The sequence below is a fragment of the Lates calcarifer genome, linkage group LG6 (genome assembly GCF_001640805.2).
Source record: "Lates calcarifer isolate ASB-BC8 linkage group LG6, TLL_Latcal_v3, whole genome shotgun sequence".
Lineage (NCBI taxonomy): Eukaryota > Metazoa > Chordata > Actinopteri > Centropomidae > Lates > Lates calcarifer.
In genome coordinates this window covers 24,418,853-24,442,994 of record NC_066838.1, presented here as the reverse complement: position 1 = coordinate 24,442,994, position 24,142 = coordinate 24,418,853, and the positions used below count along the sequence as shown (strand labels likewise).

The 24,142-nt window shown below is 42.3% G+C and overlaps 1 protein-coding gene across 1 annotated transcript; it reads right to left on the bottom strand.

The window, feature by feature from the left end:
• Positions 1 to 421: 421 nt before the first annotated feature.
• On the bottom strand, positions 422 to 22,595 carry agap2 (ArfGAP with GTPase domain, ankyrin repeat and PH domain 2). The gene is given in 20 exon segments (XM_018675829.2): positions 422 to 1,729; positions 3,445 to 3,724; positions 4,495 to 4,717; positions 4,893 to 4,983; positions 6,252 to 6,365; positions 6,367 to 6,404; positions 6,716 to 6,775; positions 7,153 to 7,287; positions 7,373 to 7,498; positions 8,790 to 8,970; positions 10,487 to 10,591; positions 10,939 to 11,013; positions 11,163 to 11,315; positions 12,707 to 12,825; positions 12,955 to 13,089; positions 13,928 to 14,063; positions 14,183 to 14,268; positions 14,485 to 14,572; positions 15,651 to 15,709; positions 20,127 to 22,595. Coding segments are annotated over 20 exon segments (3,531 nt in total). The 5' UTR covers positions 21,247 to 22,595; the 3' UTR covers positions 422 to 1,522.
• Positions 22,596 to 24,142: the final 1,547 nt, after the last annotated feature.

Below are 24,142 nucleotides of genomic sequence, written 5' to 3'. Positions count from 1 at the left end.
CCTGAGGAACAGTAGCTAGGTGACTGGATGTTGTCGCTTACGTGTTGACCAGTCAAGGAAAAAAAATGCTGACTAGTTCACTAGTTAGGGTCTATTTGAAGTTTACCCGTTAATTAGTGAGGTTCAAACTCTTTACCAGTCAGCTAATAAGGGTCTAATTGTCTACTAGTTACATTAGTTAGTGTTTTTTAATCTTTGTAGTTCGCTTGCAAGAGCCAAAATGTCCACTTGTTACACTAGTCTGGTCTTTTCAACCTTACTAGTTAGGTAGTAAGAGCCAAAACTAAAGGGGGTTAAATAGTTAAGGGGTTAATTAGTTAAACACAAGTTCTCTGAACTAGTTAGGTCCAAAAAGACATTATTTCTCTATTTTTTTTTTTACGAGACACAAAGACAAAATAAAACACAACAAACTATCGTAATAATGCTAATTTAAAAAAAAAAAAAGTTTATTTTATTCCAGTAACCATTTCTTTTTGCTCATGGGGGATTCACATGACCCACAAAGTGTCAGAAGTAACAGTGACACCTGTAACCGCCTCATACTTTACTGTAAACTCATGGGATAGACCTACACAACAGTAACATGAGGATGAATAATGTTTTAGTCTTCATGTAGTCCTCTGGCTATCCCAAATAAAACTTTTTAACAAATAGCCACATGTTTACATATGTAAAAAGCATTTCTTCACTGGTTTCTGCTTTTATGACATGTTGGAGAATAAGAAATTATAAAAGACAATGAAAAAACAAACTTGACATATTTTCAAAACTACCAGTAAGAAATCATTTACAAAACTGAGTCTGATTTTTCAGTTGTGTCTTCATTACAGAGTTTAACATTAAGTTTGTAGTATAGGTACATTTACAGTATATTAAAATGCCATATCTTTGACCTGTGAGAGTAACACTGACATATTTCATATTCCAAACCATTCATTTTTCTAGTCTAAGCAGATTTATCTCAGCTGATTCAATTATATATAAACTGACCTTTATACTGCTGCAACAGGCACACATAACTAACAACATGACATATTGTAGGTTTATGTTTTATTTGTAAAGCCAAAAGAAGAAGAAAAAAAAAGCTGTTTTGGTCCAGTCACAACAAATTTGAATAAAAGCATCAACCTCTTGATGTGGTAATTCTCTCACAACAGTGACCAAGCAGTCATCTGACAGTTTACTCTAAAACTTGTTGCTCTTCATTGTCATAGCTGGATTATTGCACTTCTTCTGGAGGAAGTGAAACAGAGGCAGATCGAGCGTCTGCACTAGAATTACAGAAGACAGCTACAAACTTCTACTTGAGTCATTTTGAAATGAGGTCAACAACAACACAGTATCTCAGCAATATATCTGTCATCAACAAATCGAATGAATATTGCTTTTAAGTTGTTTGATATGTTGTTCAGTCTTCAGGAGCATTTTTTTTATCCTTAGTACGATGATATAGTCCTGTCATTTTTCTGTATAGTACACCTCTCTCTGAAGGCAGCTCTGCCTGTATCCTAAGTCCACGCTACGACACCCGTTTCCTGGAGCTGGTTCGGCCCAGGCTGGCAGTGCTGGACCGGCGGGAGAGGACAGGTGTGGCAGTGGTGGGGGACGGCTCGTTCGGACAGCCATGTTGGAGCAAGATATCCATGCAGCCTTTGCTCCCGTTTTTCCTGGCCATCATCATGGGCGTCTGGCCTTGGTTATCTTTCGCTTTCACATCGATTCCATACTGCAGGGAGGGGAGGGAGAGAGAACATGATATGTGTTCAGTGTAAGATTATTTATAGGTTAAATATTGATCGCAGGTAGAACTCGAACAGCATGTGCTACTGAGAATCAGAATAAGTCTGTTTCTAACAGGGAACAGCTGGTGATTGTGGGGCCCTAAGAGTCCCAGATTCACTGCATGTCAGTTGGTTTTCATAATCTGATTAACTGCAAATTTGCATAGTACAAACTGAACTAAAGCGAGTCAAACATTATTAGCTAATTTCATCTTGTAGAGCAGAAGGGCCTTTTGTCAAAATCTTATCCTAAGATTATTAATATTTGAGTTTATATTGGGCTCATTTTGCTATAGTTTAATGAAGTACTAGAGAACAAGTTGGTGTCTGAGAGTCTTTGATTTTCAGGAACTGGAGACCACAAGAACTAAAGTAGAAACTTAAAGTCCCTTTTTGTGCACTTGTGTTTGCATTGTCACTAGATCTGAAGAGCCAGGTATCTTAGGCAAATTAGACCTTTTAAAACCCTACTCGTGGGACACTTTTGGTGGGTGCTCCTTTAGGTGTGTTATGGTTGTTATCTGACTCAGTCTTTGCACAAGCTTGCCAAATTATCCATTGTCTGAAAGCTCTAAGTCTCCTGATTCTATCTGTGCAGAGCAATTTAAGATCCCTGTATCACTGCAACAGCTGCTGACAGACTTGTGGCTTTGGCTCCAAACCTGCTACAGGACTTAAATCCCCTTCTTATGCTAAAACAAAAACAGGCAGGGCAAAAAAACCTCACATTTCTACCATGTTTGTTCCTCTGTAACTGTGGTCCAGTATCTCCTCTTCTCATTTTGACTTGTTGGTTGTGAAAATTGAAAGAGTAACCTTTCAAAGGCGACCAGGATGTTTACCTTCTTATTATTTTTGGCCCTGTGCACAAAAATGTAGATGTTTAGTAGCAGACTTTACTTATTGTTGCAAAAGAGACAGAAAATTCTCCGCCTGTCTCCACAGCAGAAGATCTGCTGAGTGTTTTATGGTTATTTGTCTATGCATTAGTATGAAACTGTGATAAAACAATCAGCAAATTAGGTTTTATTCCTCCTCTTTACTCGTTTTCTCGATCACTGCTCTCCATCTCATTCATTTGTGCTTTCAGCTTGTTTGTGCTTTCTCTCTCTCTCCCTCTATGGAAAGCCGACAACATAATATTGTTTTTTATCTTTATAAACACTAGAGAAAATGTGTTTTCCCCATCCTCTTACTGACACTTGTCATCCAGTACATCCTTATGTTGTGAATGAAGCTCAAAGTAGAGAACCTTCACAGACATGTAAATGAAGCAGATAGAAGCAGCCACACGTCTTGGTTTTATCAGCGATGTTCAGCCCTGCAAGCTCCACCCTGGTCGTTCCTAAAGCATCAGAAAGTACGAACAGTAGGGACTGTTTTTACACCTGGGACTATCCTGAACAGAGACCTGTACTTAATGGAAACCTGACCGGGTACATTCACCGTGCACAGAGGGTGTTACGCTGTCAACGCGCTCACCTTTACCTGTGACCAAACACCTCAAAATTTTACAACCAAGAAGTCCGAATGAGAGTGAGAGATATTGAACCAAGGTTGCACAGGATTTTAAAAGGTTAATCTACGTCTAAGTTTATCGTGGAGCTGCTTTTTTTTTCCTCTTTTCAAAGAGGTTTGAACAGGAAGAAGAAAGACTCACCCAGACGAGCAGCTGGGTCATGACTACATCTCCCAGCTGACAGGAGGCGTGCAGGGCCGTACGAGGCAGCGAATTGGACCCGGCCGGCTGAGCGTTGATCTGGTCCTTGGTGCTGTGGGCCAGAAGAAGCAGCAGTCTGGGCAGATCTCTCTCAGTCACCGCCGACAGCAGCCACCCTGGCATACTGTCCTCCAGCGGCTGGGTCCCCGAGCCCGGCTGAAGAGGAGCCACAAACGCCCGCTGTTCGTACTTAGCTCGAATCCAGGACTCTCTTTCCTCACTGGTAAGACACAGACACAGGAGACATGGTCATTCATAAGAATACACATCTTTGTATTATGTTGTATACATATAGAAAAAACACAACATTTAAGAAAACCATGCAAGTTTTTGTCTCTTTTTGCTTGTGGGAAACTCTGTCTAAGATTCTTTCAAAAACTCAGATGTCTGAGCTTCCCACAAGTACTTGAATGCACCAACAGGAAGTTTTTTGAGTTACACATTGTTTCAACACATGTATTTAGCAATAAGAATCAGGATATAACTTAACTGAATCAGTGTAGTGTAGTTGTAAACTGAGTTAAGGGCATTTTAAGTGTCAATTAATGTATTTGTCAACAATTATAACTCATCCTGTGAAGCTGTAACTGTTGTATAAACAGTAAACAAACAACATATTTCAATATTCAGCATTTTTTTATTATATTTATAACAGTTTATGACAGTTTGGGAGAAATCTACTAAGTGGACCTTTTTTATGCCTGTGAATGACTTGTACATATCATTCAACAGTAAATAAACTTTTTATAATCCAAGGAGTTAATCATGTGCGTAATCATCCAATATTAAATATGATCACAGCTATCAAGGTATATTACAAGTGCAAGTTTCCAGATTTCATTAACTATTAAAAGTCAAAGTTGTAATTGGTGACAAATACATTAATGAACACTTTAGCATGTCCCTATATCTGCTCACAGTGGCATTACAGTCTTCTTCAAGTGTTTATAAAAGCGTCTAAGTGTTAAATTGAAAACTAAAAATACTCACCGTGTTGCATTAGGTGTGGGTTTGGTTCCGCCCCGCGTGCAGCTCTCCCAGATGCTGTTGGCCATGTGGTTTCCGATGGCAGCCAGGACTTGCGTGAGCTCTCCGGGCCAGTCGTCCAGGTCCAGCGAGCGAACGCGAGACAGGTGAGTCCCCAGGTTCCTGTGGATCCCTGAGCACTCGATGCAGATCAGTGCACCCAGATTGAGGCTAGCCCAGGTGGGATCTGCAGCAAAGAAAAAAGAGAGTGGGTTACAGGAAGTCTGCACATGATGAGCTTAGATTACTGAGTCAGAGTAAACAGTGTGACACTGCCGCAGGCTGTGGACGGTGCATGAAAGCAGAGTTCTCCTCCAAAGTGAATCTGCAGCTGGAGGGAAGGACGACATTTAAGAACTCACTCAGTGCTTCGCAGTCCACACACAGACCGTTGCCCTTGGCGTTACGGATGGCCTGAAGCGCCACAGCCTCACTCTGACTGCTCCTACGTGCCTGCACAGTCACAAACACATTTGAATAATTAATTTATACCCACACAGAAACTTCTATTCATAAACAAATGGTAAAATCTACTTTGGCCTAAGTCAGTGGTTAGATTATGGCACATAGAGTAGTGACAGCATATATTGATTAATACATGTGTATTGATAATGAGAAAAAGAGATTACAAAAGAGAGGAAAACAAGCTTCCTGTGCAGATATCTTATAAAACTGGAGATTATCCACTGAATTTTTGCTTTCAACTCACTGTGTATTCATGACGTCAGCAATAAAGACCTTCTTACTTAAGATTTATGAAGAGTTTTAAGCCTCGGTCATACCACAAAATGGCGTGGCAAAATTAATAAGAGTGAAAATATTTGGTTGCAGAAGCTCAGCAACTACCTGGGAAGCTAACTTAATACGCTAACCTGCCAGGAACCACTCAGTCACAACAGTGCCCTGATTCTTCTTTCTATTTATATACGTTTATTTTTATCCTGTACTTCCAGCATTTGTCCTCAGGATTGGACATTATTCATTCAATTAAGCATCAGTTCAATTAAGACCTTACTAAACCTTACTAAAGCTTTGTAACTTTCTATGGATCATTTAGAAACAATATAATGTGTAGCATCGACTTGTTTTAATAAATAAATAAAAGTAGACCTGCAGCACAGCATTTTCTTTACCTAAGACTCTCTGGCTCTGCGTTCCATCAAAGATCAACACTGTTGACAGTTTGTTCTTGATCAGTGGCACAAATCCGCAGGTCAAAGGTCACTAAAATTGAAGCTAACATTGAAAATTCACACTAATTTCCTTAATTATGGTTGTTCCGTTGGTAATGAAATTTCATTGCTGCAGAATCAGTCAGAGTTTAAATGCTGGTGTGACTGTGTCTTAACCCTTAATAAACTCTGCTAATCTGTGTGGTTTGATGAGATATGAACAACCACACAACTCATCAGATTTTGTTGCTAAACTCTGATTGATGCATCACTGACCCTCAAAATAAGCAACAGCAAAAACAGAAATACATGGTAGAAAGTAGAATTCAGGCATTGTTCTCTACTCCCAATATGTTTTTTATTTATTTATGTATTTATTGTTGTGCAATGTCGCAATCAATCAGATCCTCTGGCAGATGTCTAGAGAAACTGGGGGAGCAGAGAGTGTACTTCTTGTCTTCTGTTTGGTTCATCACCTGTTGAAGAGCTTTTCTGGAGGTGTGTACAACTTAAACTGATTTTAGTAATAAACATTCTTTTTTGTTTTACCTTGTTTCGTCCACTCTCGCAGGACTGAAGACTCGCCAGAATCTGGCTCTCTATTGCTGTCACCCACAAGTCCCTTTCCTCCAGGCTCTGAGCCTCAAAGTGCCACGTCTGCCCAGGTAAACGACACTATGATAAAGTCTGCGTTTTCCTCCTCTGCAAGGAAAAGGAAACTCCACTGAGATCTGCACGTGTATGAGGGTGATCACAGTGGTGGTTATGGATCTACAGGCAGTGATGTAAGCACAAAACAAAGGCAAACATACACACAACAGCAGTTTGATGGAAGGTTGAAAACAGAAAAAATCTTGTTATTACGATGAAAACAAGTCAAAGGAACAACTGAGGCTTAGGATGCTGGTAACGTAACGTCAGACACACTGAGGAGGGAAAACAGACAGAGGAAAGATATTGTATGTAAATCTGAGCACAAGCTGATTCGGCTCCATCAACCTCTCACTCGTTACCTGTCTTATTAATGTTTCTCAAGCTACCAAAGCTCTTTAACTTCCACATTTTGCGTTTGGCTGCGGAGCGAGAGATAAAGCACAGGAAAGGGAAGAAAAGAAGGGAAAGAGAGAAAGACAAGTGCAAGTGTTAAGAAAAGGATATTAAGAAATATTCTGAGAAAGACAAACAACCAAGGCAGGCAAGCTGTGTGTGAATATGTAAATAACGTGATTATTAAAACATGAATTTCCTCTTCTTCAAAAACACTTTTAAGTTTTATTTATGCATATTTATTCATTTTCTAGTTACTCATCTTTTTCTGCATTAATGCGTTTACTTTCATATTTATAGAGTCAACACTACAGGTCTAATCTTATCAGACTATAAGCAGTGGCAGTTGTATTTTATGCACTTCCTGTTTAAAACGGAAACGCGTATCTCTGCGTGATGTTACCTTCAGCCTGCCCGACAGCCGTGTCTCCTTTCTGATTCATGCTCTTCTTCCTCCTGTTCTTCTTCCGGTCGCTCATGGGAGACGCCTGGCCGGGGTCTTTTCCAGCAAAAGGGTTGGCTGTCCCTTCGAGGGCATCTGACATTTTGGTGCAAAAATAATGAATCATATATATAGAGAGATGCACAATAGCAAGTGTTGAATTATTTCCTGCGGTACATACCGACACTTTGTGCTTTGGTGGACAATGAGGATGGACAGCGCTGAAGTCCTCTCTCTCCGCCTTGAGGCGACAAACCACCAGACCGATCGTCAACCACTGACAGGGTGGCTGGACACAACAGAGGAACTGACAGAGGAGAGGAAATGGCAGGTTTTTTTTGTTTTTTTTTAAACAGTATATCATATTTACATGACGTGCAAGATGATCTCATAGACCGTCTGTTCGTTACTTTATTTTTGTCAGCACAGAGGAGAAGTGTGTCTCTAAGGTACGTGAAATTTAAATCATACTCTAATGTTTGAACTCCAGACTGGGAGAAAATTATGTCTGAAATTTAAAGAAAGATAGAATAAGATACAGTTTGTGTCAGTGTTGCTGGCAAGCTCACAAAGTCAGGTTTTTTCATAGGATCTACAGACTTCTCACGTGTTAAATGACCTCAGAAGGCAGGAATTAGTCTCAAAACCTGGAAGTAAGTTAGCACGTTAGCATTTCTGGTTCCCTTGTCCCAAAGTTGGTTTATAGCCTATAACATTAGCTTTTTACTTCTGGAGATTGTATTTAGGCTTCAAAAAATCGTCAAAGTTGTGTTCATTTGTGAAGATTATCTTGCTGAACAAAACAAACTCTTATTTTTTTGCAATAATCCAAAACTCAATGAAAAAAAAAATGCCATTGGCTTTTTGTGGAGGGCACCAGGATGATGCTAACTTCCAGGTCAACCACTGGAAAAGATATGTTCGCTGGTCAAGACACTTACAGGTTCATCTGTAAGACACAATAACATTATTTTTCTGCAGTTACAGGAAAATAATAATATTGTATCCTAGTTATATTGTCTACACGTGTCTTAACACCGCCACTGTGCTGGAAACCGACATTAAGCTATCCCTACAGCTAACGCTAACCAATTAGCTAGGTGGCTAGCAAGGCTGGTTGCAAAAAACTACTGTACTTTGTAGTTTTTCTTTTCCATCTGATGTACTGTAGAGGAGGGGACAGAGTAATAATGTGAGTCTTGGTAATGTGAGTCTGTCTTGTTTTGCTTAATGGCTTTATGAGCCAACAAAATCAATAAACATGTAATGGAGAAAAGGAGGAAATTTTAAAAGGATGAGTCTGGTGATATTCTATATTATTCTTGCTGTCAACTAATCCTATGAAAAAGCCCTAAGCTTGTATTGCCTGTGTAACCAAAGCCTTGTACATTTTATTTCTCTGTCCAAAAACTATTAAAAAAAAACACATCACATGAGCCACACATTGCACTCGGCGACATATTCCTTCATTACACGCTGTAGCATTTGTTGACACTAAGAAAAGTGTGGAATAACACCAGCCTTTATCTTGCCATATAATCTGGCCTCTGTGACATGTGACATGCACACGTTTTTAAAAAAAAAAAAAAAAAAAGTACCTGTACTGGTGCTATCAGCAGCTGTCAGCTCCTTACTCAGTCCATTAACTCCAGGTACAGAGCCGTGGGGGACAGGTGAGGGGCCCGCAGGAGCCACGGCTCTCGGAGGACGTTTCCCAGGAACTTTAACAGTCACACGAAGCAGGTCGATTTCTTTTCCGTGGATATTCTGTGTGTAGTCCTAAAACCCACAAAACATATTATAATACAAACATATTAGACATTTTTATCAGTTATATTGATGGTCTTTATGTGAGGTGGAAACTTGGAAACATGATAACACCCCCCCCCCCCCCCCTTACAAATTAAAAGTTGAAATCAGAATATCAATACACCTGACTTTTTCTGATTTGGCTAGTAGCTTAGCTGATGCTAGCAAACTCTAAATAGATACAGCTGTGCTACTGGCCTTATGATTCTCTACTTGTGCTAAAATTAGGCTACATATTTAGCATTAGCCATAATTGACAGTTGGCTCTCTCTCTTAAAATTCTTAGTAATTTCAGACAGTGGCAGACAAAAGCAGCTTCTTACTTCTAGTTAGCTAGCAGTTGATTTTGTCAGCTGAACAGTTGCTAACAGAATATCAGTTGCAGCTAGCTTGCTAACGTTAGCTTCTTGACTTGGTTGAAAAGTTGTACATTGACAAAAGTGACAGATTTACAACTTTTACTTTTAAAATTAATATTTTCAGACAGTGGCAGACAAAATCAGCTTATCATTTCTAGTTAGCTAACAGTTGATTTTGTTGGCTGAGTAAACAACTGTTGCAGAATATCAGTTGTAACTAGCTAGCTAATTAAACTAGCAAGCTTCTTCATACAGTTAGCCTTAATTGGAAATCACAGGTGGACTAACTTTTGTTGGATTGAGGTTGTACTGTCAATGGAGTCTGTCTAACCAGTTTGCTTTTAATTATACATGAGATAAATACCCCACAATTTTCCTTAAAAATAATACAAGTATTGTTAGGTGGTATAAGTTTGAATCATGTAACATTTTAATGGTATTGTACAGGGGTGTACTCTTTTTTGTTGTACACTCATATTATACTAAATCAAATTACTGAAATAAAGACGCCTTAACCTCCAGAAATACATATTTTATAACACTGGCTTATTATTGTAAGCAGTGAACTGGTTAGATGGAAATGCTAATACTTGAGACTCCTGCAAGAGCAGGCAAACAAACTATTTAATCAATTCCTTTAACTTTTGTTATGGTGTCTTTGGTTTTGGAGAAGGCTAAATAAAAGAAACCATGACTCAAACTGTAATACAAACATAAGTCTCACTACATGACCATGCACATGACATGCACCATTGTTTTGGGAAGGAATTTAGCTTTTAATGGTCAATTATCGCAATCAGTTTTTGCTGTTCAGCAAAAGTTAGTCTGACTTTTTGAATTATTTTGTGTTTTTACAACAGTTTTTATTCAGTGGTGCAGGAAACTCAATGATCGTATAAACATTAAATCACTTTGAGTGTTTTCTAAGGGGAGAGAAAAATCGATATTAAGCCAAAGTTTCAAAGCAATTATAGGGCTGTTTAAGACAAATGGGGCCTGTATTGAGACCACTGATGCCGAAAGTGTAGTTAAATCTAAAAAGCTGCAGATATTCTCTCCACAGTGAAAACTCTTTGTCGGCCTGTGTTTTACTGCCGTAATCGATCAGCGCTGTGGTGTTCTCTTACATTGCAGCTGGAGTGGTAAGACAGCGTGCCATTGTTGGACAGGGTGACGAATTTCTTCTTCCACTCCTTGTTCAGAGAGCTACCGCTTCTCTTCCACAGGATGCTCTGTCAAAAAACAAACAACCAAGGTCAGCGCACTCACAACAAACGACTCATCTAATCTGCCTAAATTTAGAATTGACAAAACAGAGACGATTCTCTTCAAAGCACAACAGAGCCTGCACAATATTAATAGAACACCCTTGAGAAAGGTTGAAAAAGGATGAAATAAGAGTTTTTTTGTGCTGCTTATGTAAGATGAAATAAATAGACAAGCATTTTTGTTCCCACCTTCTTGCTGAAGAGGGAATTGGCACGTATTACTGTGCTGCAAGCAAACTGGAGCATGTAAATACCCACTTCATTAGAAATTCAGTTTATTTTTCTTGCACGGTTTGTAAAGTTAACCAAACCTGTTTGATGGGAACGCCCCGCACGCTGCTCAGGTCTCCTTTAGGATCACCAGCTTTCTTATCCGTGTCCCGGTTCTGAAACCAACGCAACAGCCAACACGTGTTAACAAGAGATTTCAGCAGAGAGAGAGAGAGAGAGAGGAAGCTGAACCGAGGTGAAATGATGGTGAGATGGTGACAGGAAACTAAAAGGTGTGAGATGCTGGCAGTTGGCGGCAACTGACCTTGAAGAGAGAGGGCCGTCTGGGGATGCTCTTCAGCGTACGCGAGTTGACGCTACCTCCCCCCTCTCCCTGTGCTGCCCGCAGCTCTCTGTGGCTGACCACGGGGGTGGAGGGGAGGGAGTAGGCGTAGCCACTACTGGGGCCATTACTGGCCTGAGTGGTGGGGGGAGGACAGCGGGAGGTCAGGAGGTCAGGATGCAAGGAAGATGGGAATGGAGGCGTGAGGGAAGAGATGACGAGAGTGAGAATGGGTTGAAAGATGAAACTGGTCAAACAAGGTGAAGCAGATTCACAAAAAGTGGACGATGATCGAAAATTAAATTTTTCAGTCGTTGATCATCGTGAACGAGGGGAATGTGATACTCATGGGAGCTGAGATGGATGTAGAGGAGGTGATGAACGGTCTTGGAGATGGCGTGTGAAATTAGTTTTCAGTTTGATAGATGATTTTAACTTTATAATGCATGTGACTCTTCCTCAGACGAATGTTTAACCACCAAATCTGCCCAGAAAAAGCTCCACGTTCTTAGTTTTACTCTTAAAATCTTATCTTAGTCAAGCTTCCAAAAATATCTGTGTTCCTTTCTGTGGAATAAAAGTTCAGATTTGTGTATTTGATTCATCAGTACTGAAATATGCTGAAAAAAGATGATTATTTTGGTGCTAAAAATGCTACAATAGCTCTATAGAGGTGAACCCAAATGAGACAATACTTGAATTTGGAAGAAAACACCAGCATAGCAACAGCAGAACACTTTCATCTGTGTCCTATTTTTATCAGGGCTTATATAATATCTGTCTAGACTGGGAAAAGATTGTGTTTACTCAAACAGAATAACAACTACTGAACAAGTTCACACCTGATTGTTTTAGTGTTGAGCAGCATAATTTTAATACATTTCCTTCTCGTGTCCCTTAAAGAGTCAGAATTAAAAAGCTACATGCTTAAAAAAATCAAACACTATTTTTATCTTGTACATACAGTCATGGTTCAGGGCCCTAGAAATGTTTGTAGGATTGTACAGGTGTCTCTGTGCAGGTGTATCTGCACAACCTAATTCAATCCAGTGCCACTGTTCTGCCACAAATACTGTTCAGTTTAAGTTGACAGCGTTTTAGTTTTGAGGTCATAGTTAGCGCAGGTGTTGAACTGGACTATATGATATTCACTACATTATCTTTATACAGTGTCGACTTGGACACTGATGACTCTGACTTGGACTCAGACTCAAGCGTTGACTGCATGCAGACTCGGAAGTTGGAGGAACACTTAGCACTAAGACTCAACCTTGATGACTTGGACTCAGACTCAAGCAATGACTCTTCTTTGACTCAGACTTAAACTCAGACTCGAGCACTGGCACCTCGAGACTCGACTTGGACTTGTGGTTTAGTGACTTGACTACCACACAGCCCCAAAAATGTCCAGTTCAACACCACCTTTCATTATGATCATTAAATTTACACATTTCTGACGACGTCAACGAAAACTGAACACGTCAACAAACTTCATAAAGGTTGAAACTGCAACTGTTAGGTTGTACCTGGCCAGGGAGCGATGCTGATCCAGGTGTGGAGCCTCCAGAGTGACTCGGCGAGTTTGGAAGAGACTTGCAGGCCTGAAGCGCCGCCTGTTTCTTCTGAGCTACAATCTTCTGGGCAGCTGAAAAACACACAGCAGCCATTAAACTGTTGACTCAGCTATCAGCCGTATGTTTCACAAGTCTGTTCAGTGACCGGAGAGTATCTTTTCTTCGTGGTGAATCAGGTCCCTCGTCCTGTGTTAACTCACCCTCTGAAAACACTCGGTCCACGTTGAACCCATAGGTGGCGCAGGTCTCATAAAACAGCGAGTGACGCACGTCGATGCACAGTTGTCTCGCTCTCTGATCCTCAATCACACGGGGGTTGGTGCTACTGATTTTATCTGAATAAATATAGATCTGTGATTAGAAAACTGCAATTCATATTCTTTACATAAATAACAGTAAATTATCAGTATGTGCCAACAAATGAAGTAAACGAGTCCTGAATCCTGAATCTTTATCTGTAATTCATTACAAAGAGAGAAAGTTCTGTTGACTCATTTTCTTTATTTTGAGAATGCAGGAAAAACTATTTTTACTCAGTGTTTACTTTGTCCTATATACTGTAAGATCTCATATTAAATGTTACTAATATATACACAATATTATTACACCATTTTTCCAAGTTTTTTCTTATAAGCTTGTGACTTTCAGAATATTTTTGTTTTTTCCTAGACAATTTATGACTTTATAATTTCAGAGAATATTTGATTTTTTTTCTTGAAAATTTGTTAGTTTTTTCTCCTTAATTTATGTCTTTTAATCTCAGAATGTCCTAGTTTTTATTGAAAATTTATGATTTTATAATCTCAGAGAATATCCTGGTTTTTTTCCTCAAAATTTGTTAGTTTTTTCTCATAAATTTACCACTTTAATCTCAGAGAATATCTTTTTTTTCTTGTACATTTATGACTTTATACTCTCAGAGACTTTTTGAGATTAAAAATGTAAATATACGAGAAAAAAATCACAAATTTATGACTTTAATCTCGTAAATTCCAAGTTTTTCCTTGAACATTTTTAAGCTACACTGGCCCTAACACAGTGTTGTAAAATTCAGAGTTCTTAACTTTTTCTTTTTTCTTGTTTTCTGATTTGTTTACACCTCTGACTGTTATCTGTTATCCATTTAACAGTGGATAAATCCCAGATTATGTGCGTCTACATGGATGTGCTGACCTTGGGTGCCGACCACTATGACGGGGATGTCTGTGCGGAATGAGCTGAGCTGGCTGTAGAGCTGGTAGAGCTCCTGGAAACTGGCCTCATTCTCCAAACTGAAGACCAGGATCACTGCGTCAACCCAGCTGCAGAACTGAAGGGAGGAAAGGAGGACAAGGAGGTAACGACGTTAGCCGACGGATGGTAAAGTCAGGTCAGGAAGTACAGATTTGCATAATAACTGCTCACACACGCAGTAACACAAAGAAGCACCTGTGCATCAGGTGGGCCAGCTTCTTCCCGGATCAGTAATAAATGACTCTGTCCGTCCACCAGCACTTCCTTTTTATACCTGCCACCTGACAAGGACAATGACAATGACAGACAAGTTATTCAGCAGCTGGTGGCAGCGTGACAGACACTAAATATGCGCAGACAGTTCCCTGAACAGCTGAAATATAATTAAATAACGAGTCTAAGCAAACAAGAAGCCAAGGATTTGTTTTCTATTTACTGTTTTTTTATAAACCAAAAACAGTTTTTCGAGCAGCATTAAACTCCTCTGTGTTTCTTACCCTCAGACTTCTCAAGTGCAGCATAACTGCCCGTAATGTATTTGTTCACCAGCGCTGACTTTCCGCTTTTCAGACTTCCCAAAATGCCCTGGTAGAAGGAGGAAGGAAACACAACACTCACTCAGGATCAGTACGCTCGCATGATCACAGTATAGTGTATCACATCAAAACTCTCAGACTGAATTAAAGAGCTTTCAGCGCAGAAACGTTTCAGTTCCTCCATCAAATATATTTTGTTCCTATTAGTGGGTTTAATCTGTCTGTCAGCAGATTTTAAATTTCTGTTGTTGTGTTATCCATATTTGCACATATGTCACCACATAGTCAGTGGTGGAAGAAGCACCAATATCACACTATAAAAATTATCTTTCCTGTGTACTTAAGTTAAAGTACAAGTATTCTACCTCTAATGGAGATGTGTCCCTTAACAAAATCTTGTTAATTTTTGTTAAGGTTGATTTTCCCTCCTGATATCTCGCTGAACTTTATCCTCTGACTGTTCACTCATGATAATCCAGTTGATAACCCCCACCCCACAATTTCTATCAATCATTAACAACGATAGGGGAAGCAACTGATAAAGCAGGTGGTAAAGGTTGTCGGGGTGTGTGCAGCCTGAAAGGAAAACCTGCAGGTATTAGTCAGGGATGAAAAGTAGCCAACTCCCATCTGCATTTTTCAGGTTAAAAATGTAATATATATGTTTATTGTTGCTTAATATTCATAAAAAAATGCTAAAATTATGCCTCTATAAGAAGAAACTAATAATAAGTAGGGTTACACTTTTCTTTTTTTCTCTGTTATAGTAACTTGCACCTGTGTTTCGTCTATATGGAGCCAATTTAACAATTAATAAAGAACTGAGTAGTTTAACCTTTAGCAGTGAATCACAGTTAACAAGCTTTGAGTGAAAGAATATAACCACCAAATAAATTTAGTGGAGTAAAAAGCACAATGTTGGCCACTAAAATTTAGTAGAGTAGATGTATTGCGCACAAAAAATGGTAAAACTCAAGTAAAATACTACTTAGTTACTTTCTACCACTGCATATATTCCAGATTTTTGTCAAGTTTTCATTCTTTAAACAGCATCTCTCACTGAAATACAACAGTAATGAATAAATGGAGTGTGTTTCTGATACAGGTGTGGTACACCTTTGCCTCACCAGTCTTAGCTCTGGGATAGATCTGCTCAGGGTCCACTCCTGGCTGTTGGCGATATTTACTAGAGAGAGACAGACAGAGACAAACTGTCAGTGAGGCGGGAGACAGAGAGAGAGATTCATCATTTAGATCATGTACAGTCAGAAAGGGCAGCCATCATAACGGCCAGTGGGAGAGCAATAAATCACACAGCTGCTGCATGACTGGTCGCCATGAGCACACGTGTGGCCTCGCAGGTCGTCTTAATGAATATAACCTTTCAGTCACGATGGGGGGGGGGATCCAACAAGGTGCAGCCACACCACTCGTTATCCACTTTGCTCCCCACGTGCTGTAAATGACGAGCGGCTATTACCAGACGGTTCAGTTCAGCTGCCATTCAGACACGTCAAGCAGAAACACAAAACCAAACAAAATAAAACTAAAAAGGTGTCACCCATAAAACCAAATAATGACACAATGTAAAAACACTACAAGCTAAAATAACATATTCTCCTCTCACCGTTTCATTTAAAAAAATAGTGGTGTAACAAGTCTCAAAACTGAAACCACGATTCAAACATCCACAATATCGTATCATAATACAAGGAACCAGAACCCCGATACCCTGATCCCCAAACCCACCCTGCTGCACCACTGCAGCCTGTTGAGCTCTCATTACTAATGTAGCAAATTTATGTCATGTGACTATTTTTGTCCAATCACTATTGAGTGATCACGCCTGCATTAAATGTTACGCTAGCTTACTTGGCACAAGATGAACCATAACCCTAAGATTTGCTTGAAAAATGAATGAAAAAGTTATTTAATTTGAAACATAATAGAGTGGTGCAGGGATGATGTTTTTTTTTTTTAGTCTAACCCAGCAGTTAGCATCACCCTGGTGCCTTCCTCAAAAAGCTAACAGGATTTTTTTTTCATTGAGTTTTGGATTATTGCAAAAATTTAGCTCAGTGACCAACAAATGATTGTTTCGTTCAGCAAGATAATCTTCACAACTTTAAGCAATCTCCAGAAGTAAAAAGCTAATGCTAGGCTACAAACGAACTACACCACGGTCACATGACGTCAGCGTCTCCACCACTAAGTTTCCAACTTGTCATTTCATTTAGCTCTGAGCTCTTCTACAAAAGCCTTTCTTCTTAGAAAGTTAGTGAGAGTTTGAAAGAGCGTGAGTAGAAACACAACGAGGCTGTAAAGGTGGACTGGTGAGTAGATGGGTTTTCATGTTAACATCTCCGACAACCTCTGTAGTCTCATTTAGACACTCCTGTTAGCAACCGCCTTTTTTAAGACACGTAAAAGCTTCAAAAGAAATTCACAAGTGGGGTATTTTCTGATGTAGTTTAGGTCGTAGAATAAAATGTGAAAATGTCTTGAGCTTGTGTTAAAATCACAAACTATTTCAGCAATTTAAACAAAAACCCGTTGACTTTGGGACGAGGGAACCAGGATATGCTAACATGCTAACTTACTTACACAAACAGTCTGTTGCAGTAAATTTTTCTTGATAGAGATAAATTGTCGATGTACTGGATGCAAAGCTGTAGTTAAATGTTGTTGGGGCGTGTGTCAGAGACGCTGCATGAACAACCACATATATGAACATGAACATACAGTACAGTCGCCTAGAGGGGTTGGGTTGCACACAGCTGTGCTAAAAGTCCCTACTGGGCAGACAGAGGTGGCATCATGCCCCCAATGTGATGTGTGACGCTCACACCCCGGCATCCAGCTGCTGCTTTAGAGGGACGAGAATAGAGAGAAAGAGAAAGAGCCTGAGGAGGCACTGAAACATGCACTCAGTGAGCAGTTTATTAGGAACAGTTATCATCTAAGTACACAGTCCTTCATCTAAGTTATAATGCTCTCCCTCATTGGTACAGCAATAGAAACACTTCTCATTATGTCAGTGCAGCTGAGGCAGGTATTTGTTGAAACTGACCTCATGGTGATGCCAGATGAAGATAGATTATTTCCATTAATCCAGAGGAGGGACATGAGAGTCTCTACCAAATTTCACAACAGTCTATCCAGTAGTTTCTGAGACACTTCACTAAAACCACGAATGTCAACCTGATACTGGCACCGGAGGAAAAGACAGGGTCGCTGAAGTCAGTAGGTCAGTTCAGGTCAGTCATTTATTGATACCAGATGGAAAACTTGGCTCACAGTCAGGTGACGACGAGAAAAGACAACAACACAGTACAGAGAAAACAACACGATGCAAAAGTGTAAATAAATGCATATGCATTAAATGCATAATGCTGCTTAAAGATGGCCACCTTCACAATATGGCTCAGGTGATTTATATCCTTGATGTTCAAGTTGCTGTAGAGAACTGTGAGAACAGGTTGGATAAAGACTTGTAGAACGAGGAAATCATTTTACTATCTGCATTAAAAACTTCCTCAGGAAGTGCAAACATCGCCGTCCCCTTCGACAGACAGCTTCAGAATCAGCATCAAATTTTCAATTTGTAGGCAGTGCCAGTTCTTTTGATCTGGATCTGAGATGGTGGGTCTCTTAAATTATAGGATGCATCATCTGGGAACCATGAATGTCACTTAAAACCATTCCATCTAATAGCTGTTGGGATATTTAAGTTTTTACCATCCTGGAGTCAGGCTGCGAGCACAGCTAGAAACAAATTTGTATGTCAGAGAATACAAAAGGCAGACAGGAATAAAACAGAGAGAGACAATAGAGGAGACCAGGAGGTTTTTGGTTACTCTGCTCTGACAGATACAGCGCCCGGTATCCTCACTGCGAATGTGTGATGTGTCCTTCAAAGACTGACGATGATTAAACTCGAGCCTGGGTGTAAAATCTGTTTGAGCGTCCGGGCTGACGCCGCACAGATGCAGCCGGTGATGAAAAAGGTTTGATACGAGCTACTGCTGCAGGCAGCTTCCTGGGAGAAAGGGCAACTCCTACCACACAAACAGACACCCCCCACCACACACACACACACACACACTTGCATGGACTTTGTCTATTTTGTCTGTCTCTCTGAGACAAAGCTCCTCTTTATGGCCTGCTGCTGCTGCTGCCAAAAAGTGATCAGACAGTGTGATCCTTCTGCTGCTTCGACACACACATTTCTACAGAAAGCCAATTATCCACACTCGCTGCTCCAAACCAAACGTGTGTGTGTGTGTGTGTGTGTGTGTGTGTGTGATCCACCACAACCCCCACAACGTACCCTGGAGCTCACATCCTAAAACTGCCAATTGTATAACTTCATTCTTTTCTTGCATGGCCACACATACAAAAACACACATGTGCAAAAACGCTCACTCCTCCTCCTCCTCCGCCACCCGTGTATGTGTGTGTGTGTGTGTGTGTGTGTGTGTGTGTGTGTGTGTGTTTCATCAGGCTCTGCCGCTGTAGCAGCAGCAGCAGAAGCAGAAGCAGCAGTCCTGCCGGTTGCCATGGCAACACTTCCTCCTGCCCTGTGTGTGTGTGTGTGTGTGTGCGCAGTCGGCAGGGCTAGTCCTCACTACTTGAGTGAATCCACAGTGGCGTGTGTGCATGTGTAACAGTGTGAATACACAATGAGTGAATGAATACATAAAACACACACACACACACACGCTCGCTCGCTCGCTCGCTCCCACAGGCCGACACTCGCTCTTTCTTTGAGCAAACATGTTTGTGAAAGAGACGCACTGTGTTGTACGCCGCAGCCGTCGACACACAGCGTGGCGATGGTGGTGGGATGAAGAAGAAGAAGCAACTCAACAACCAACATGTCGTCCTGTTCTTAAACACGAATTTAAATTAAACGCTCAAAGAAAAAAGCTCCATACAGTAGTGGCAGAACATGCAGTGGGTGGAATATCAAAGACAGGATTAGAAATGTTCTTGATCCACACTTCCCTCTTTGACGTGGGCGAACAAATATACCCCCCGTCCCTCCCCTCCTCCCTCCCAGCCCTCTCCCAATCGTTTCAAGCCAGTGCAATCCATCTTGTGTTCATGCCACCAGCTCCTCTCTCCCCTTTGGCTTCATTATGAGATTTAAACCCATGCTGGGGATGCTTGCTTAAGTGTGTGTGTGTGTGTGTGTGAGTGCAGAGATTACCCCTCCAGCGGTGTGAAATCGGCCCCCGGGCTCTGAGGGGAATTAGATTAAGACTGTCCAAGACGTTTCTATTGTGGGTTCTTCTCGGATCAAAGAACTTCATCTGTCATCGATTCACGCATGGCTTCGGGAAAATGTTTTCCCCGGCACGTGACTGTGTTAGGTGTGTGTGTGTGTGTGTGTGTGTGTGTGTGCGTGTGTGTGTGTGGGGGTGTCTTAAAAAAAGATCAACCCCGCCCCAGCTCATTTTAAATGGATGCCTGTGCTCACTACTCTGAGGACAGGTCTGATAATCAGCAACATGAAGGCTGGATTTAGAGTTCAGAAGGTGACGGTGATGTTGTGTATTTGTGTGTTACGTGTGTGTGTGTGTGTGTGTTTGACCTCCTACCTTCCTCCTCACTGGAGTCTCTCTGTATATAGACAGGAGGTGCAGTGGAGGACGACCCCGCCGCCCCCGAGCTGCTCTTTGTGAAAATACCACTGATGAACTTCAGCATCTTTCTGTCTTTAGCGGAGCCTCGTTGGCCGTGCTGCGCCTGCTGGGCCTCCCGGACCAGACCCAGGTCTTCAGAGAGGCTGTTCAGGTCGCTGTTATCCAGCGTGCGGCTTTTACCTTTGCGGGCCGGTTTGGGTGCCTGGGTAGGCGGCGCGGGAAGGGAGGTCGAACCCGTCTTTAGCCTTTCCTTCCTGGGGATGTCTCTCATCACGGCACCGCCAATCTCCAGAGGTATTCCGGCCTGAGCCTCGTCCCGCAGGTCTCTCCATCCCTCGGGCCTGCTCGCCTCGGCCCACGAGGCCCTGCAGGGGCCTGGAGAGCGCGTCGGCATGCGGCAGTCCTTGCGGTCCAGGCTCTGAGCCGAGGTGGGGCTGCGCTCCCTGCCGTCCCTGGATTCGCGGCCGCGGGTGGCCACGCTGCTGTGAGACTTCAGCAGACTCACGGGCCGCTGTCCCGCCGGGCGGATGGGGAGGCTGGTCCTGGTCGGGGTGCGGCTGGGCTCGACGCACACCTCCGTCGGCGGCGTGGTCAGAGATGGGGACCTGCATTGCTTCGCCTCTGGCGTGGGGAGCGTCTTCTCGACTCTCGCTAAGTCCGTCTCCGCCGACTTTGTCTTCTGAATTCTCTCAGCGGGTAAGGGGATCGAGAGGTTGCACGGTGGCTTTTCGCTTCCTTTACTCGGGACGTCAGCGGCAGAGGGCGGCTGATCTTTCAGAGGGCTGAGGGGTTTTCTCTCCCCATCTTTGAGTTCATCATTTAACTTCACAGCAGCATCATCACCACCTCTTTGCGGCTGTGCTGAAACCACCCCGGCTCCGTTCTCAGCCTGTGCAGGAGCTCCGCCTCCGGCCTCCGCTCTGGCCCCTGCCCTTCCTCCTGACCCGGCCTCCACCTCCTTCCCCTGGGTGCCGTTCTTGGCCTCCCCTCCATTCTCCTCCACGGCCTCTACCTTGACCAGGGTGAGGGAGATGAGGTAGGTGGTGCGTTGCTGCAGGGCGCCGCCTCCACTCATGTGGTCAGGCTTCAGTAGACACACAGTAGATGAATGAAACCAGACAGAGCGACATGAACAAGTTCGCCAGAATCCGACGGCACGACAGAGACAAAAAACTTACACGGAGGGAGATTAAGTTTGTCATCGGAAGATACAACGGCAGAGGAGCTGCTGGTTTCATCCATCCCCCAAATCCCTGTTTCTTTGTTTCGGATTTTAATGTCAGTCACGGATTCCTTCGTTTGGCTGTAATTTTAAATTCTCTGGCACACAGACACACTTACTGACAGCCTTCAGCGCACTGTCAGCGCAGTCCAAGCAGCTCTTTTGTTCCTAGAAAACACCCAATTAAAATCTATTCACTGCATATGTATGCAGCTGCTGAGACATAAATCTTCATTATGGCGTCTGATGCCTCATTCCTGATGATAATTATTTACTTGACCTTATTTCTATGTGCAGCACCATCTTATATGTTGCTCAGTCCATCCTCTTCACTCACAGCAAAAAAAACAACCTCGATTCAATTCAGAATAACAACTGCCCCGCATCATACGTCATCAAGAATGTGATGAACAGCAGCTGTAAAGTGAAAAGGTGAAGTCTTTAAAAATTCATTAGTGTCACCCTAAAGCGGCGTGGCACAGTGCACCCAGAGCTGCAGGCAAGTCCAGTCCAGATCATGGGCTCTCACTGCAAGCCACACATGTGTGTTGACAGCAGCATCCATTCAGAGAGCAGGAAGGCAGGCAGGAGACGCACGGGAAGGACACTGACGAAGGTGGGAATCAGGAGGAGGAGGAGGAGGAGGAGAAGCCAGCAGCAGCAGCAGAAGCGAGCACCGGGCGGACGTATGTGGAGATGCATGACCGGGAGTCAGGGCGCGTCCGGCCATCACGCCCCTCTCTCGCTGTCTCTCCCGGGGGCCGCCTGTGTCCTCTGAGCGCATCAGGCGTTGAGCATGACAACACACAGGAGGTGGAGGAGGAGGAGGAGGTGCTGAGGCGAGTCACTGCTCAAACGGCTCTCTGACCGCCTCTGAAGCCTTTTCCGATAGAGACGCCGTCGCACAGGTTCAACGGGTCCGCCGCACATCACGCACACACACTCATGCACACTCCCTCCCTCACACACACACACACATACATGCATACATACGTGCACAGCTCTTCTCTCTCCTGCTTTCACCAACACACTGATAGGAATCTCTGACGTCCCTCCCTCTTACATGCCCCTCCTTGCTCCAATAGACGATCCATACAATGCAGAAGGATCCTGCTTCTCCTCTTTCCCCTTCCCTCCTTTATTTTCTCCCTCTCTCTCTCTCTCTCTGCTTCTCCCTCCTGCTCCTCTCAGACTGTGCAGGGTCCCTGCTCTTTATTGCTCATCCCTCCCATCCACCGTCCCCCGTCCCCTCCCCTCCATCTTTCTCCCCCGCGTGCCGGAGAGAGGAGGGAGGGAGGGAGGGAGGGAGTAACGGCTGGTGGTAAAGCAGCAGTGCACACATAAGCCGGACCTGCTAAATGACGGGGGACCGCAGGGAGGAGAGGAAGGACGACAAACCGTGAAAAAAAAAGAAAAAAAAAAGATGCATGTTGCATGTGGAGGAAGAAATGAATTCAGACAGGGTGTGTTTTCATTTATGCAGCTGCCAGAATAGTTTCATGAAGCTCATCCATCTGTCTTCAGCTGTCTAGTTGTGTGTCTGTGTGGCTCCTCCTCAGTTGGAGGCTTGGCTTGTTTGTTGCTAAGGTGTTACAATCTTCCTGGCTCCGGTGGCACAATCATCTCCTCCATGTCCTTCCTCCTCCTCCTCCTCCTCCTCCTCCTTTGGTACATTCTGTATCGCAATCGCTCCCAGGATCTCTCTGTATCAAAATGGTGTGTGTGTGTGTTGTACATGTGAGTGAAAGAGGTTTCCTGTGTGTGTTTGTGTATTGATCTGTAGTCTTTTTCCCACTACGGCATGTGTTCATTAGCAGAAGTGGGCTCACAGCATGAACCAAGCAATAGCGTGAGAGGATGAGAGCATATTGGATATCAATAGTTGGACCACAGAGAGGAAAAAAAGAAATTAAACACATATTGCTGTTTTTGTATGAACCCAACAATTAATATGATTGATTAATTGTGATCTGTTTGCACCAGGTGTTGTGCAAAATGCAGAAACTAACAGTTACTTTCATTATCAGTTAAGCTACAGATTATTTTCTATTTCCTGTTTTCAGGAGATCGAGCTATTTAAAGGATTACTCTGGTATCTTTGAACCTGGGCCTCGTCCAGTGTTTTTGGGTGTAAATGATTGGAAAAAGATCTTACTTTACATAAAAGAGTCTATCTCTGTAGGAATCCTTTCTATGATGTTGTCAGACACTTTGGCAAAAATACCTTAAATGGACATACTTTGATGATTTGACAGCAATTGCTCATTGGATTACATTGCAGCAGCTGTTCGTGGTGGGTGGGTCCAACGTTCCTGATCAATGCTAAAGATTTTTGTCCCCATCAATCATTTACACCCTAAAACGTGAGAAGATTAAGCAGTTCAACAGTTCAAACCCCCCAAAATATTCAATTTACTGTGATGTAAGACAAGGAAAAGCAGCAAATTCTCATATTTGAGAAGCTAGAACCTTAAAATCTTGAATAATGAATCCATAAATAGTTGCCAGTTTTTTTAGTCGATTAACTGACTAATTCTTAACAAAGAAAAATGTGAAAATAAGCAAAAATACAAGAGAAAGTGCTGCAATTAACGCTGTGTGCACCAACAGGAACGCTGCAGTAAACACGATTACACATCCATCACTTGAATTATTACCGGGTGTAATTTTGTGTTAATTACTCTCTGATTAAAAAAAAAAGAAAGAAAAATCCTTGATGTGAAATCAGAGGATGCCTCTCTCCACAGTG